Source organism: Phalaenopsis equestris, unplaced genomic scaffold (assembly GCF_001263595.1).
Source record: "Phalaenopsis equestris unplaced genomic scaffold, ASM126359v1 Scaffold000326, whole genome shotgun sequence".
Taxonomy (NCBI): Eukaryota; Viridiplantae; Streptophyta; class Magnoliopsida; order Asparagales; family Orchidaceae; genus Phalaenopsis; species Phalaenopsis equestris.
This window is the reverse complement of record NW_018164768.1, coordinates 500,491-517,473: the sequence shown is the minus strand read 5'-3', so window position 1 is coordinate 517,473 and position 16,983 is coordinate 500,491. Positions and strand designations below refer to the sequence as shown.

Here is a 16,983-nt window from a genome sequence, read left to right as displayed (position 1 = left end):
AAGCAAGAACCTTTAATACCAGTACTGATTATAAATAAAAAGCCGATCAGGTAAAACCGAACCTCATAGTTTAACTTAGCAATGGTAGTACCAGTAATGCAGGTAGAGGTTGGATCATAATAATAATAAAAAAACAGGAACAAATTTTTTATCTTCCCACCATTTTTTTTTCTAATGTAATGGTCAAAGATAACAAAAAAATATAATTTTCTCAAAACTTTCTTAAAATAAGTTAACCTGAATCAACTTTTAGAGTAGCCTGACTACTGTCAGAGATTAAGCAATATAAAACATGTAGAGAGCTAATGCACTGAAGCAAAAATCTTAAAAAACCAAGTTTGAAACAGCCAGAGAAGAACATATCAGCAAAGAACAATACCTAATTAATGCTCCTGAATTCAGCTACGAGACTCCATTAGTTTTCCGAGTCTGGGAGCAGTGTTCGGTGCATTTATGGAAGGGATTTGAAGCATTCACACAGGATGGATTCACATCCTTTCTCTGCGCAACGGTCAAACCTCCTTTGCTAGTTGACCCTCCTGAATCCAAAACAGCAGGAAACCATAAGCATCCATATTATAATTTAAAAATTAGTAAGAAAACAGCAGGAAAATAAAAAACAAACCTGAACTGCCCCGTTTATGCTGACCTGCACCAACACTTCTCTTAGAGCAGTATTCAGCACACTGATGGAAAGGATTGGAGGCATTCGGGCAGCTCAGATTCACCTTTCTATTATCCATAACCACCACCTTTTCCTTTTTTCCGCCTTTAAACCAAAAACAGCAATTAAAAAAAGTTCCGCGACTTTAAACTTCGGAAGGAATTAAATGGGATTTACCAAACTTAGTTCCTTTTAATGGCGATTTCCCATCGTGATTTCTTTGAACACAATAATCGGAACATTGGTGGAACGGATTGGATGCGTTCACACACAACGGATCGACGCTTCTTCTTCTTCCTCCTTCCACCTTCTCGCCGTAGCCGTTCTCCTTGCTGCCGACACCATTAAGAACTGCACCGATTTCAAGAAGAACAGAAATTAGAGCTGGTGATCAACATAAAGAAAGATAAGAGTATAGATGAACCTAATATCTCTCTAGTGGCTTGAATATTGGATCGAGGAAAAGGTCCGTGGGAGCAATACTCAGCGCAGATGTGGAAGGGATTCGAAGCGTTAGGGCAATCCGGGTGCACTCCTCCATCCCCAGCCATACTCTCTCCCTTCTCACGCCTGGAGTGGGAAGGGAGATTAGGGTTTCTGTGAGAGGACGGAGGAGAAAACTATGTCGAGAGAAAGTTGAAGCAGGGGAGAAGCGTTGAGGAGCTGAGTACGGAAGGGAAGTATGCGCGAAAGGGTCGTCTCAACGTGTCACGAAAAGTAGTAAACAAAAGCATTTATTTATATGTAGTACAATTAAAGTTTATATTTATTTATACAAGAAGTCAAAATTTACATATTTACCCTACGGTGGGTTTATGAAAATCTTTATATTAAGTGTCCCTTTGGAACAGTTTATTTGGTGCACTTTTTAAAAATGCATTAGACCCGTTCAAGTAAACTGTGTTTTGACTGCTTAGAATTTTCAAAACGTTGAAAACAACAACGGTCTGACTTTTCTAAAAAAATAAAAATGTTTAATAGCCACCGTACCTAACTTATCAACAAACAGATTATTTTAATCAGCTTATCAACATATTATTCAATAAGTTGCAGCTGCTCCAAATAGACCCTAAATGAATTTCCACTTAAGTGTGTAAATAATTATTTAAAATGTTATTTTTTTTTAATTTAAGTTTACATTTTTTTAAAATTCTCATCCACATTATTTTAACCCTTGCATAACAAATATAGAAGAACATTATGCTACACTTATGAGCAGATGCTATGCACGAAGAAAAGAAGAGGAGAAATCTAAGAGGTAAAAGAAGGTAAGTATGCTAAACTTCCTCTTTGCCCCTCTTTAAGTTGAGGATTTACGCGAGTGATCACTGGCTTGAGTGCAAGTTTTTGGTGTCTAGCAATCAATAAGTGTTTTGCAAAAATGTCGACTATCTGGCCCTTTGTCATTAGATGTTGGAGTTGAATTTCTTTAAGTCTAATATGATCTCTCATGAAATGGTAATTATTGGCCTCATTTTTTGATCATATGCAGCTTTCGAAATTAATTAAGTATGCTAAACTTTCTTTTTGCCTTTTGCATGATAGGCTTTCGTATTGAGTCGATTTTTCCTGGTTAAAGATGAGACATCCTCTTTGTGAGTTTCCAGGTGAGTTACTTGGTTGATACCGCTCTGTCATCCTCATGTCAATTTTTGACTCAAATGACTTCATGGGCCTTGCAATCTCCTTTCTGGAGGCCTTCCTTCATTATGTTTTCTCGTTTTGGACCATTAGACAAAACAAAACCATTAGATTCCCATGAGGCCTGCACCAACACATTTTTTTACCTACAATGTGAAAATAGAACATTAAAAAAATTTTAAATGGCCGACGATCTTGGTGAAACCCAACTAAAGTTTTTACAAGAATAAATTTTTATTTATAGTTATATTAACTTAAAATGTGAACATTTATTTTGAGTCTTGAAGAAAATAAAAATATAATGTCCAATCTGCCGCTTCGACCAAAAGTTCAAGGAAGTCTTACAAGTTACAAGGTGGAGACGAAAAAATATTCCGTCGACACGATCCAGACAGCTAATCACAGCCCGCCACATCAGCTGTCGGACGTGCGGTGGTTGGCTGTACGAACGTGAAGTGTCTGGGCTAAATATTTTCTCCAAAGAGAATTGATTCTAAAAAAAAAATTGATTTAAACTTTACATATAATTTTGGAAAAAAATTTTAACTTTTAAGTTCAACAAATATTAAAATAACAAATATCAAAATAGTAGAATACAAATGGAGATGGGCTTATGATTCAAGCTTGAAAGATTCAATTGATGGCCTAATAAAAAAAATAAAATATAAAATATGTATGCAATAATTATGTGTTTCGCCATCATATTACAAAATTGGGCATCTACATACACCACTCAATTCACTTATTTAGACATTTAACCCCTAAAAATTTATATTTATATACATAACACTCAAAGCTTTGTCAGCACATAAAAATACCACTTATTTTTTTAAAATACATCTTCTTATCACTAAATTTTTAATACCAAAATATTATAAATATAAATATCAAACTTTAGGCGTTAGATATGTCAAATTGTAAAACTTGTGGGGTATATATGTAAATATCAAACTTTAGGGGTATATGGTTAGCATGTTTATAATTCGAGCATCTAGACCAAAAAAATTCAAAGAGTCTAAGATCACTTACTCATCAGTAAATTTTTAATACCAAAACATTATAAATATAAATATCAAACTTTAGGTGTTAGATATGTCAATTTGTAAAATGTGGGGTATATATGTAAATTTTCCTATGCATTTTCTCTAAGGCATAGTTAGTTAGCATGTTTATAATCAAATCGAGCATCTCGACCCAAAAAAATTCAAAGAGCCTAAGATCACTTGAGTTCAACATCACTAAACTACTTAAAAGCTTATTAAACACCATCGTATCAAATGGATCACTCTACATCAATTTCTAAGTATATGGACTCCTCAAACTTTCATATTTAGAAAATATTTACATGCACACCCCCCAATTTTTATGTATTTATATATCTAACACCCAACACCTACCTTCAATTTATGTATATTTATCATTTTACCTATGCAAGGTGTATTTCACTTTTTAAAATTTAAAATAGTAATATTTTTATTTGATATATATATATATAAAGAAAATAGATGTCTTCTTGCAATATCTTATTTATGACAGTGGCCTTTTTCCTTTCACAATAAACCTTCCAAATACTTTTATAATAACTCTATGAAAAATAAGGAGAATTGTTTGGTGAATGATTTTAATGGAGGGAGACAATTATTCAAAGCAATATATTGCATTTATATTGTCTGTATTTTTATTTCATATATTTATTGCCAATATCTCTTAAGATATTTTTAAAACTTAGAATTATGTGTTTATAGCTTGTCTCTCTATATTATAATTTTGTTACAATAACATGACAATTTTGATGAGCGACAGAGCGGAAAATATTATTAGATATATTGAAAGCTAGAGATACATGAACGAGAGAGAACACTGACATATAAATAGAAGTGGGTTGCTACTTAAAATAAAAGAACCGAACAACACTGAACCGGAACACTAACTGAACCGGGAGCCATATACAACAAAACCAGAGAGAACTAAAACCTATACTAGACACAGACTTAACATCCCCCTTCATATTGATGATGAACTTTGTTGAAGATTGTCAATTTGGTGCGAAGTAACTTGAACATGGAATTGGGAAGAGATTTCGTAAAAAAAATATACCAATTGATCAAGAGCGTTAACATGATAAACATTAATATAGTTGTTTTTGATGCATTCTCTAAAGTGGTGACGGCCAATTTTGATATGTTTGGTTCTAGCATGGAAGACGAGATTATTAGCGAGAGCAATAGGTGAAGTATTGTCACAATATAGAGTAGTAGGGGTGCGTAGAGGAGTTTGAAAATCTTGAAGTAGGCGCCTAAGCCATACTATCTCTGTCCCTAGACACACATGCATCGTGATATGAATTTGGAGCAGTGCTCATGCATGATCAACAACCGATTGCTTACTTCAACCAGGTTCTTACAGCTAGAGCGAGGTAGAAGCCAGTATATGAACGAAAATTGATGGTGATTGTCTTGGTCATTCAGAAGTGGAGACCCTACCTGTTGGAATGACATTTTTTTATCACGACAAATCAAATGTGTTTAAAGTATTTCTATAGCAACAGATGGTGATTGAAGAACATCAAAGATGACCATCCAAGCTATTCGGGTATGATTTCGAGATTTGACATCGGCCAAGATTGGAAAACAAGTCTGTTGACGCACCGTCGAGAAAGTTGGAGGACCCCAATAGACAGTCCTATCGATACCCTTAGTATTAGATTGAGAGGTTTTGAGACAAAAGAGCGAACAATAATCCAGGATATACATTGAGGGGACAACAACTCTCCTACCAAGGGTGATTCGTGCTACCCAAGTCTTCTGAGTATATTCTCATATTATTACAAGTGTTTCATGGTAGTACGATCGGAGGGAAGACCTACAGTCGTCTGGAGGCAGAGCTTTATTGGGTAGGGATGCACAGAGAAGTAGAGGACATTGTGGCAAAATGTGATTTGTGCCAACGACAAAAGTACTTGACCACGACACCTATGGGTTTCTACAACCATTAACATTATTAGAGAAGGTTTGGGAGGAAGTGATGGTAGATTTTTTAGGGGTTGCCAAAGTCAGAAGGGTTCACAGTGATTATGGTGGTCGTGGATCGTTTAAATAGGCACATTTCATTCCATTATGATATCCCTACACTACTGTCTCAGTTGCGGCGGTATTTGTCTGGGACGTAGTCAGTTTGCATGGGGTGCCGGAATCGATTGTATCGGATAGCGACATGGAAATAATTATTCAGGTTGCAAGGGACAATTCTTAAAAGAAACATTGCATATCATCATCAGACCGATGGACAGACGAATGTGGTGAACAGAAGCGTGGAGACATATCTGCGTTGCTTTGTATCTGATAAGCTAAGTGTATTGCATGGATTGAATATTAGTACAATACTTCGAACCGCACAACAACACAAACAACCACTTTTAAGATATTGTACGGACGAAATTCACATCACCTGATACATTATGAACATAGCACTACACCGATATCCATCGTTGATTGGTACTTGGACGAGAGGGACAAAATACTAGCAGAGCTCAAGGGGCATCTTATGAGAGCTCAACAAATAATGAAAAGGAAAGCGGATGGACACAAAAGAGAGGTGCAATTCGAACCAAGGGACATGGTCTACTTGTAGTTGAAGCCCTACCGACAGAAAACATTGGCCAGTGGCCTACAGTTTCAAGTTACCACCATCATTCACACTATACTCGGTCTTTCATGTATCACAGCTGAGACGTGTGATTGGAGATCGTACATCTTTGTCTACACTACCGCTGACGTTGATGGAAGACTTCGAGGAGATTTTGGAGCTGCTAAAGACCGAAGGAGTTCTCCGAGAAGTAGGGGGAGCAAAAGAGGTCTTGGTTAAGTGGAAATGATTGCCATATTATGAAGTAACATGGGAGCTTTACAAGGTGATCCACAAGATACTTCTTTGGGAGGAGAGTATTGTTGAGCAATAGGAGGGAATGGTCCAGAAGAGATCGGTTGAACACCTCCCAACCGGCCCGTCCCCTCCACATACGGGTTGATCTTCTTTGCAGCAAACAATCGAGTGATCCCTGGATATGGAAGAGGAAGGAAAGGAGCATGTGGGGCCCACTAGAGCTATAATCACATATTCAAGGAGGAGAAATTGAGGGGAGTTGGAGGGAAAGTTTAGAAGAAAACTTTTCAAATGCTGTATGAGGAATTTATCAAGGGGGAAACCTGAGATTTGTTTCTTTCATGCATTATTTTGGTGGCTGCTGTGTTTTTTTCTTTTGTGTTGTTCACAACAACGTCTAGGGTGTGGGAGATCATCTTTTGTATCCTGCTTGTGTTTCCTTTGATTGTAGTAAGAGCAACGCTTATTTGTGTCTTTCCACTTATCTATTGTAATTTTTTCATGGTTTGTTCGCCGATTTTGGTGCCGAGGCGTATCATACTAGCAGTAAACACACATATTTACGAAATATAAAGCCAAGCAGTAAAAACATGGAAGAATATTTGATTAAACGAGGAGAAAACATTGCAAAAATGTTACTCATACACCTCAGTGAAAGAAAATTCTTCGCTTTAATATTTACAAAGGAGATGCAAGTTGAAGAGCCTATGTATCTACAGATAAACATGCAAATTAAAATCAGGCTTATAAAATCTGAATCACGAGGAGACCTCACTGTGCAATTGGGGGTCCATTTGTTGACCTCATTTTTAGTGACGTCTTAAGTCTCCTACTCTTAGAACCTAGGATCTAGATTTAGGAGTTCTTATTGACCATTTGGTGCATCAGTTCACTAAAATCATATCCTAAGAATATAATTTTCATATTACACATACATATATAATTTTTTTATCAAATACTAAAATGTGAGAGCCACCGTTAGCTCCTCTCTGATTTCAATATAACTATATTAATGCTGCTTCCGTTCTCCTTCTACATTCCTAACAGACAGAATTGGTTTCAGAAAAAGTGTTGCCACCATTCTCGGGATTTAACTGATTTAAGGATCACTTCCTCTCACAAATCCTGAATCATGAAACAAATAGCCATACAGTACATTGAGATTTGACAAAAAATTAGTAAATATTTGTATACTAAAAAACAAGTATAGAAGAAATTCGCTTATACGATTTTTGTTGAAATTTTCTCAAAGCATCGAGCCCATCTGCCGAAGTAGTTGAATCAAGCTCACTTGTTGAAGCGGCTGAAACGAACCCACTCGGCGAAGTGACTTAGCCGATCAACTTTATTTTCCCGAAGAAGATAACCTAGCCTACCTTCAAAGTGTGACAATTCGAGGAAGCTGTCGTGACTAACAAAGACATCCGTCAATAACTCATTAAAGACGCCGCCCTACACGGGATTTAGTAATTTTGACCAAATCTCGAGGAAACCCATTGTACTGACAATATCTGACATTGTTCGATAGTATCTGACATCTACGCCATTGACTTTACCCCAAGACAAGGAAAGAGGGAACGGTGCAATATTGAATATACTATTTAGGTTAATTTAGTCTTTCTCTCTTATATATAAAAAGGGAGATCAAAAGAGAGAGAAAAGGATCTATTTCTACTCCTCCAAAAAGGCCCTGGATCTTTAGTTTTCTCTCAGGCTCCCTCTCTCAGTAGAATACTATAACTCAAGGAACCTCAGAGGAATTGTCTTCCTCCGGTTTGTCGGGGATAAAAAATTAATATATTTCTTAGGGCCCCAAAGGGATATCATCCATCTATCTCCCCCTAACACTTCTTTCACGAGGCAAAGTATTTCACCAGGTTGTATGTACTCACAAACAATATAGGACGCTACTTACTAAAAAGGACTCAACAATATCATTTCAAACAAATTTTAAATTTAATCTTTTCAATATTTACTACATTTACATTTACAGAATTTATTCAATCCTACTTGAGTTTGAAGTCATTAAAGATAAAATCACTTGCATTACAGACATTGGTAAAATAAAAAATATTTGCTTACAATGCTGCCTTCTTGATGCATATAACATAATTTTTCAACCGAACGTGAAAGAAAAAGGCAAAAGGAAAAAAGAAGGGTTAATATTCATTGAAGAAGGAGACAGCTAAAGATAAAGAATTGAAATTTCAATGCCGTCCAATGCTATCAAGAGAAAGGAGAAAATATCATCACCTGGTGAAAATTTCCTCCAGGAAGAATGACAGTATCAGTGAATTTTTCAAATAGCCCCATTATCTTTAGTTTAATTAACTAAGCGACCTGTAAAGAAAGCACACTTTAGCAACATATGATGAAACATGTCAAAAACAAACTTTCAGAAAAACAAATTTGCAGCTACTTAAACACCTCGTTGTTCAAGTGTAATTAAAGCATTCTGTAGGATCTCCCTGGCCTTTCTATCAGGAGTGCATCCAGCAAACTCCATTTGTCTATATATTATTGGAACCTGAATGTTACAACAGCTCATAAGTTAAGGATGAAACAAGAGAGATAGTTAAGCCAACTCGGCTGCTATTGTGTGGCCTCCTTATGCATGTTGCAGCATGCCATTTGCACAGCGAAGCCACACCAAACAGCATAAGGTTCGTGGTATCCGACTCATGCGGTTGTGTTAAGCCGAAGTGTGTGAGTTCATCAACTGGCTATCATGAATCTAGAATGTATTATGAGTTGGGTCGCTACTATGATAAAGCTTCATTATCTTAAACTCCATTCTAAATTACACTAATTCAAGTTGGCAAAATACTAACTGCTCATACAATAATTGGATTCATCTGTTGAGACCTCATTTTGAAATCTCATAAAGTCTTGCATATGTGTTTCGTGTTTACCGATTTCTTTGAGTTTTTAATATTAATTTTATGTCTGGTTTATTCATTATTCTTTAATATTTTTGATTTGTACAGCAAGTGCCCCCAATGCTAAGGAACTGCCTATGCTAGCAGAGTAAATTTTTTTTTTTAATGGTGGATCATAATTTATGCCATACAAAGAAAATGCGCCATGATGACTTAGTCATGAGTCAGTGTGGGTTTCTTTCTATTATATTATTTTATATATATATATATATATAAACAAATATGTTAAAAAAAACAAAAATAAAAACTAAAATTTGATTCTAAACAAGTTCTGAAATACTGACCTGTTCATACTTCTTAGCTCTGATGAAAGCCTTCATGAGTGTTGTGTAGGATATGACATCTGGGCTGATGCCCTTGAGAAGAAACAATCATTATTATATTAATGAAAAAAAAAAAAAAGAGAAAAGAGGCACAAATGCAAAAATTATTGAAGTGAATGCAACTTTTCATTCATTTATTATAAGAAATAAAAAAAATACATACAGCTTCCTTAATCTGCTCAAACACAGCAACAGCTTCCATGTATCTGCCAGCAATACCAAATGCATTTATCAGTAAGTTCAGCATTATAAGATTTGGCTCAATTCCTTCCTCTTCCATCAAACTCAGAACTTTCAGAGTTTGTTCACATGAACCCTATGGAGAAGAGTGTTATAAAATTGATCTGATGAACGGTAAAAGATGCAACGAGAATAACACAAAAATTTACGTGAAAATCCTAACCATAAAAAATCATAAGTCAGAGGAGAGGAAAAATGTAAAGTGGAATATTAAGGCTTTAGTGGTCGATTATCTTAACGTGTTAATCCCTAGTGAAAATATCATATATATATATATGAATGGCTAGAGACTATTATAGGAGCCTCCAACCACCCCTAATGTGCCTAATAATTCGAGTAGCACCTCATGAAGGCCAACTGTGCCGAAGGGGATTCAAACCACCGACCTAAGGAGTCTTATACCATAGATGCCAACCAATAGGCCGAGGTACGCGAGGAGTCTTATACCATAGATGCCAACCAATAGGCCGGGGTACGTGGCACACACACACACAAACACACACACACACACATGTGAATGACTTATATTTGCCCTCTCACCATTCACCAAAATTGTCATACCACAAGCATTATGGACGGGTCAAACTGAATTCTGGTCACCATGTTTAACAAAAGGGAAATTTACACACAAAGCACACAATTCGTATGTATATGCATGCCATACACCTAAAATTTTATATTTACATACATAGTCCTTTGTTGTTTTATATTTATATATGAAAAGGTGTATTTGACTTTTAAAAAGTATTAATAGTGCTATTTTTGGTGTGATACTAAGGATTTGAGTGCTATGTGTGTAGATATGAAAGTTTTGGTGTGAGATATGTAAATACATAGGAATTGTGTGCCGTGTATGTAAATGCCCCTATCAAAGATCATAAATTTTAGAAGGGAATTGACGTAAAAATTGAAGATGTTACGAAAGCGCCTAGCATAAGGGCAAATTCGTCTTTTGTATGCCCAAGAGAAATTTAATCTTTTATTACTATTATTGTTAGGCATAAATAGGCTTGTTATGTCTAGGGTTAGTTTATGCATGAGATTGAGTTGTGAGTCTTTAGGTCTAGGCTTTAGGAGAGATTTCCTACCTCTCGAATTGTAGGAATTGGGAGGTTACCTACCTCTCGAACTGTAGGTGTTTACCTTTATTTTCTTGTAGAGTTGTTAGATTTATTGAAGAAATAGTACGTTTGCCCTAATTTTTCTAGAAAAACATGCCAATTTTGCGGTTGAATCATATCAGAGGAAAGTTTAAATTATAGAAACAACCATTGAAATGGTGAATGATAACAAGCATTGATATATTGAACTATGAAAAAAAGTCATCATTTCAAGTACAAACTATACCTGTTGAGCATAGACATTTGCTAGCACACAAAAAACATTAGCTGAGAGCTTCAAGCCTTCTTCCTTAAGAGTAGACACACACTTCCCAGCATCTTGGAAATTCCCATACTGTCCATATATGTCAACAATAATTGCATAAATAATTCCACTCTTACCAAAACCTCTACACTTCATGCTCTCAAATATATTTCTTATCTCATCCCACTTCCCTTCCTCTCCTAATCTACTAATAATGTTTAGAAAAATCTTGGGGTCTGGATATAGTCCTTCTTCTTGCATCTCTGAGAAGAAAGCAAGCGCTCGTTTCAGATCCCCAACCTTGCAGTGCCACCGAATCAATGAGTTCCAAGTCATGATATCAGGCTTGAAACCTTGGCTAAGCATTTTATCAAACACCTTGAGAGCTTCATCAATCTCGCCGTATTTTCCAAATGTATCTATTAAACCATTGTAAAACCTTCTATCTGGGGCAATCCCCTTCTGTTGCATCTCCATGAGAAGACTGATCGCCTTCTTGTACATGCCATTATCCCTATATATCCTCACCATTTTGCTATAAACAGAGGAATTCAATCTGATTTTTCTCTGCTTCATCTCTCCGAGAACCCACCAAGTGTCCTCTAACCTGCCACCATGGACATAGGCGTCAAGGAGGAGAATGTAAGTCTCTCTGTTCCTCTCGATCCCCTCTTCATTCATCTTCACCAGCAACTTATCAGAGAGAAACAGCTGTCCCTTACGCAAGAACCCTTTAAGAAGAAAGTTGTAGTCTCTCTGGCTAGGACGGAGGCCAAGCCACCTCATTTCTTGAAAAATTGCCTCGGCTTCCAGGGTTCTGCCATGGCTGCCAAGAGCATCAATCATGCAGCAATATGACAGAATGCTAGGGTGCATTCCCTGTGCCTCCATCTGGCCAAGTAGAGCGATGGATTCGTCAATGGAGCCACTGGTGCAGTGAGCTTGGATCAAACCGTTGTATAATTCCCAAGAAAGTTCCTTTTTTTCTTCTTCGAATTTTGATTTTGAGATCGATCCCGGTTTCCCGCGGGCTGCTTTTGAAATTTTGCATCGGATTGAAAACGGTGAAAAGAAGCTACTGGAGATAGACCTGGGAAGGAGAGAGAGATGCAGGGGCGGGAGTGATTTGGGAGGGAAAGAAAGAGAAGAGTTTGGTACCCATTCGCTTTCATTTGAACTCAACCGGTGTCCGTTTTTGGGGAACTTATAATCTGCTAACAGGCATAATCAACCCATCTTATTTCAAAAGCAACAATACTATTTTTTAGGAAAATTTAGGGGCTGTTTGGTTGGAAGAATTTGTACTGTTTGAAAAAATTATGTGTTTGATATGAATAATTAGCAAGCCTAGTCGCCATCTAACTCATAAGCACTAACACAGAGGAAGAGTGAGACGTCGGCCAGATTGAAGCGAAAGGGGAGAAGATAAAGAGCAAATGAAGAGAGAGAGAGAATTGAGACCTGTGAGAACCCACAGACGATGCGGCAGCTCGTAGTCTCCTCGGTCGACGGGGGAAGCCTATCTGAATAAGATCTATGGTCGACTCTTCGGTCTATAGCCAGGGTTCACAGTTTTGGATAGAACCGGGCCGGGTTCATTGGTTTCAGAAAATTAACTTTACTAATTTGCCCCCATACTATAATATATATATATATATATCTATAGAGATTAGAAAAGAGAGAAAGAGATACTAATTTGCCCCCATACTATAATATATATATATATCTATAGAGATTAGAAAAAGAGAGAGAGAAATTTATATTTCTATTTTTATAAAATAAGAAATAGCAATCCATGAAATAAACTAGCTATCCGAGAAGAGAATATTATTTGATTGAAGTTTGTTCTCTTTTGATTAAAAAGCTAATATTTATTTATTTAATTAATATTTATATGTGAATCTATATATTTATATGCATATATGTCTAATAAATCAAGAATATATTCTAATTATTGAATCCGAATTTATCCTATGAATCACAACCATCGAATAGAGTGTAGAGAAATTAAGAGAGCAGAGCAATAAAGAGTATAAATAAAGAGTTGTGTAACATTTTATCCATAGAATAATCTCCTAATTATAGACGAGCGGAAATAACAAACGAGGTTATATTTATACTACCACTTAAGTAGAGTCTGTACAAGTTATTTTAGGTATTACTCTTGTGAGCCTGAGGCCATACTGTTCTCTGGCTCGGCCAGTTGGACTGAATAGGGTGTCGATGATTATGTCAGTTGGCTGTCCATGTTAGTGTTGTCGAGCATAATGCTCGACTCACTAACTGTGGGTCGGTAGGCCCGAATTGATCAACTGAGTTTTATGTATTAGTGAGAATAGTACGATCGACCCTTGATCTTCACCAAGAGGTTTCTATCGACAAAATAAAATATGTCATCAGGCAGAGACTTGTACTCTTTTGTGGCATTTGAGAGAGATGGCTAAGTGATCCCTGTATGACAGTCATGGAAGCTAACCTCTCCTTCAGCTTGACTTCATTGTAGTGCCAAGCTACGACAATTCTTCGTGCGTCGTTTAATTAGCCTCTCAGGCTGATAGCACCTTGACTGCCCTGATGACTTGGGCAGTCTCAGCTTGCAATTTTTGGTCGGATAGCTGGTTCGTTGACCGATTTTTTGGCATGCCCTCTTAATATTAAGGACATTCACCTTAGACCTTCAAATTTTTTTGAGATTCATGCCAACATAGATAAATTTATAAATGCAAACATAAAATTAGCCACAAATAACCAATAAAAAATAACAAAATGTGGAAATAATGAAAGTCTAACTTTGTTTATACAGACAGTATAATTTACATCTAAAATGAATATTTACAATAATCATGCGGGTCACAGATACATCAAAAAAAATACATAGTAAAATGCATAATTGTTATGATTATAAGAGATTCCATGCGTTGAACATAATTTCTACTCCACAGGCTCCATTATCTTCCCTCTAACTGAGAACACATAAACATAAGTGAGCAAGCAATAACCTGGTCGATTCAGTGCACCCAAACAAAAATAAATAAATAAATAAATAAAATATAAAAATATAAAAATATAAAAATTACATAAATACCACGAAATTCATGTTCATTCATATATTTAATGCTTAATTTTTGATATTTACACAACCACTTTAACCCAGCAACCACATCAAAACAATTCTAAAACCTGAAATTAGCATTTTTACATAAAACCTAGTTTTTCATTGTGACACTCAACAGTGTTCTCAATAGAACAAAAGAAGAAAGATTTACATGCATACCAACTAATTCCTAGGTATTTACATATTTAAAAACTACACTTCAGTTTTTACATATATATCACCTTGCATATGCATGACGTGTATTTCACATTTAAAAAGTTAAAATAATGGTATTTTTGATATGATATGAAATATTTAGATGGTATAGATATAAAAAGTAAAATTTAGAAGTGAAGAAGAAACCACGAGCGCATTTTTGTATGGAGGCAAACAACTCCAAAGCTCGAGTAGTAAAGAAGAACAAGATGACAACCAAATAAGAGTTCTCTCATCTAATAAAATTCTTCATTTGGGAATGTTTGGTAGATGGGTTTCAATAGAATATACAAGTGTAGTTCTAGCGAAACAGCAAAATGTAGAAGTTACATGGATTTATGAATTTTTTTGGATTTAATAAATCCAATTTAGCCTTGGATTTGGGTTTAAGGGGCTGTTTGGTAGCCGATTTTAAGCAGCATTTATACATGATTTAAGCTAAATTGTGCCAAATGGCAAAACAAATATGCGTAAATTCTAAAGATTCTTAAATCCCATTTTTCCTTCGTTTTGCCTTAAACCAGTTAGTCAGTCAATCCAGCTGGAAGTAGGACTTACCGGATTTAGAAAAGCTGAAGCATTGGGGATACGAGAGCTTTAGTAAATCCTACTGAAGTTGCCAAACAGTTTCTCCAGATTAATTAGGATTTACTTATTAACATACCAAAAATTTTCATAAACCAGGATTTATAGAATTTACTAAATCCTGTCTAAACTAAATCCAACTTGCAACCAAACATCCCCTAAACATGGATTTACCAAATCCAAGTGAATGTGGATTTAAGGATTTACAAAATCCAACTAACGTTAAATCCTACTTGCGACCAAAAAGCCCCTTCGGTAATATACTCACATAGAAGAAAACAAGAGTTGGAACAAAAACGCAGTTCTACTGTACGCTCACATAGAATAATGTGTTTTTCTCACCCAATATGATGCTATTCACAAAATGCATTACCCCAACCCTATATACAATTATTTTTTTATTGGGTTCAACAAATGGTTTTGTTAAAAATGAAGTACAAATAGTCCCAACTTTCTAAAGTGAAAGGGGTGATAGAGATTGAGGCAATTGCATATTGCAATTATAATAATCCAATTACAAACTTAACCTAAACAAAACATTTATAATCAAACTTAAAAGGACAAAAAGTTTCTAGATCATGACCACCTTTAAACTATCTAGAAAACATTACGTTGTTGGAAAATTTACATACGTTCCACACAATTCGTTTGTATTTACATATCTAAAACCTAAAGTTTGATGCTTAAATTTATAACACATTGGTATCATAAATCTATGCATGAAAATGTGTATTTCATTTTTAAAATGTAAGTAATAGTGGTATTTTTTATGCGATGTTAAAAACTTAAGTTGTATGTTTATAAATATCCAAGTTTAGGGGTTAGATATGAAAGCATAAAAGAATTGTGCGGTATGTATGTAAATGGCCCAACATTGTTTTAGTAAGAAAATGTTAAACCAAACATAATGTATTTAATAGAAAACAATATCAACTGAACGCCATTTTGTTGAAGGACCATCAAAGTGCAGGGATTGCTAGATAAGGAAAATTAGAGGTCATGGATTCATCACTTATAACGACATATCTCTATTAAGGATTCATATAAAGAAAGTAAGAAAACAAGCCTACACATTGCTCCCTTATTGTAATTATTTAATTCCTTCTTCTTTCTATGTAATTTTGTATATAAGAACCTATTGAAACAATAAACAATCCAAACATTCATAGCAACTTCTTTTCTGCACGTTTTCACATAGAAAGCTTTGCGATCTACATAAATTTAACGAAAGACCCTAACTTCATATAGTTCATCTGAAACACCACTAGTTTAACTTTCAAATGGTGAGATGCATCTTTTCATGCATAGGCAAGGTGACCTATATGTAAATATTTAAGTTTAGCTGTTGGTTATGCAAATACATAGGAATATAATGGTATGAATGTAAATCTTCCTGCAAAGTGTTTTCTACAAAAAAAATCATGTCTTCCTTACAAAACACAATCTCAATTAAACAGAAATTAACAGCCACAGAAAATGAAACAAAAGGCAAAAAAATCGAATTTTTAATCGCAAAACACATCAAGAGTAGCAGTGACCCCGTCAAAATTACTCCATTAATTGCCTTAAAGAAGATCGAGCAAGCTGCAATCTCATGAATTAACTTACAGAGATACTAACTTCTCTGAGTAAGCACACCAACCAAACAGATCAGCACAAACCAAAAACACAGTTAACTAAGATCAGTAGATCAAAAGCTCGCTACTTTTACCAAAAATGAAAAATCTCGACGACAAAGCAGGAATAAAAATCAAGCAAGCAGGAATAAAAATCAAGCTCCCAGGAATAAAAATCAAGCTCCAAAAAAAAAAAGAGAGAAAACATAATAAATCACTGCAAACTTCAACAGATCCAAGAAAGTCAACCATTCATCAAATAAAATCAGGAAAATGAATAAAAATCCGACATCAGGATCATCAAATCGTCGCTCTCCGCCGCCGATTCAGTTGATGCAAGGCAGGATCCAGTTCCAATCCGCAAGGATTCGGCCCCGGTCCCGACCTGCACCAAGCGAATCAGCGGCGGGGGGGCGGG

General features: G+C 35.7%; 2 protein-coding genes and 1 long non-coding RNA gene across 4 annotated transcripts; all 3 read right to left on the bottom strand.

Annotated features, from left to right (window-relative positions):
• On the bottom strand, positions 1–1,391 carry LOC110025739. 2 transcript variants are annotated; one of them, XM_020726370.1, is made up of 5 exons: positions 1,148–1,391; positions 842–1,015; positions 626–769; positions 380–539; positions 1–24 (listed from the first exon to the last, which is right to left on the bottom strand). In XM_020726370.1, exons 1-4 carry the CDS (start codon positions 1,203–1,205, stop codon positions 403–405), a joined length of 513 nt encoding a protein of 170 aa, XP_020582029.1. In that variant the 5' UTR covers positions 1,206–1,391; the 3' UTR covers positions 1–24; positions 380–402. The 2 variants fall into 2 exon arrangements, with proteins under 2 accessions (XP_020582029.1, XP_020582028.1); XM_020726369.1 differs by having other exon boundaries at positions 5–24; positions 1,089–1,391.
• A 6,881-nt stretch (positions 1,392–8,272) lies between these two features.
• LOC110025704 (pentatricopeptide repeat-containing protein At5g42310, mitochondrial-like) lies at positions 8,273–13,696 on the bottom strand. Its single transcript, XM_020726322.1, has 7 exons — positions 13,616–13,696; positions 12,516–12,573; positions 11,037–12,265; positions 9,613–9,765; positions 9,411–9,482; positions 8,615–8,714; positions 8,273–8,527 (listed from the first exon to the last, which is right to left on the bottom strand). Exons 1-7 carry the CDS (start codon positions 13,694–13,696, stop codon positions 8,511–8,513), a joined length of 1,710 nt encoding a protein of 569 aa, XP_020581981.1. The 3' UTR covers positions 8,273–8,510.
• A 112-nt stretch (positions 13,697–13,808) lies between these two features.
• LOC110025725 lies at positions 13,809–16,968 on the bottom strand. The gene is made up of 2 exons (XR_002294147.1): positions 16,856–16,968; positions 13,809–14,017 (listed from the first exon to the last, which is right to left on the bottom strand). It is a non-coding gene; the product is annotated as an uncharacterized LOC110025725 (long non-coding RNA).
• Between the last annotated feature and the right edge of the window lie 15 nt (positions 16,969–16,983).

Coding starts and splice junctions, on each gene's coding strand:
- LOC110025739 (XM_020726369.1), bottom strand. CDS start 1,215: ATGGCTGGGGATGGAGGAGTGCACCCGGATTGCCCTAACGCTTCGAAT. Junction 770..841: donor ATTAAAAGGAACTAAGTTTG/GTAAATCCCATT, acceptor TTTGGTTTAAAG/GCGGAAAAAAGGAAAAGGTG. Junction 540..625: donor GCATAAACGGGGCAGTTCAG/GTTTGTTTTTTA, acceptor TTTTGGATTCAG/GAGGGTCAACTAGCAAAGGA.
- LOC110025704 (XM_020726322.1), bottom strand. CDS start 13,696: ATGCCAAAAAATCGGTCAACGAACCAGCTATCCGACCAAAAATTGCAA. Junction 9,766..11,036: donor CAAATGTCTATGCTCAACAG/GTATAGTTTGTA, acceptor TCTTCTCCATAG/GGTTCATGTGAACAAACTCT. Junction 8,715..9,410: donor GAGCTAAGAAGTATGAACAG/GTCAGTATTTCA, acceptor TGTAACATTCAG/GTTCCAATAATATATAGACA.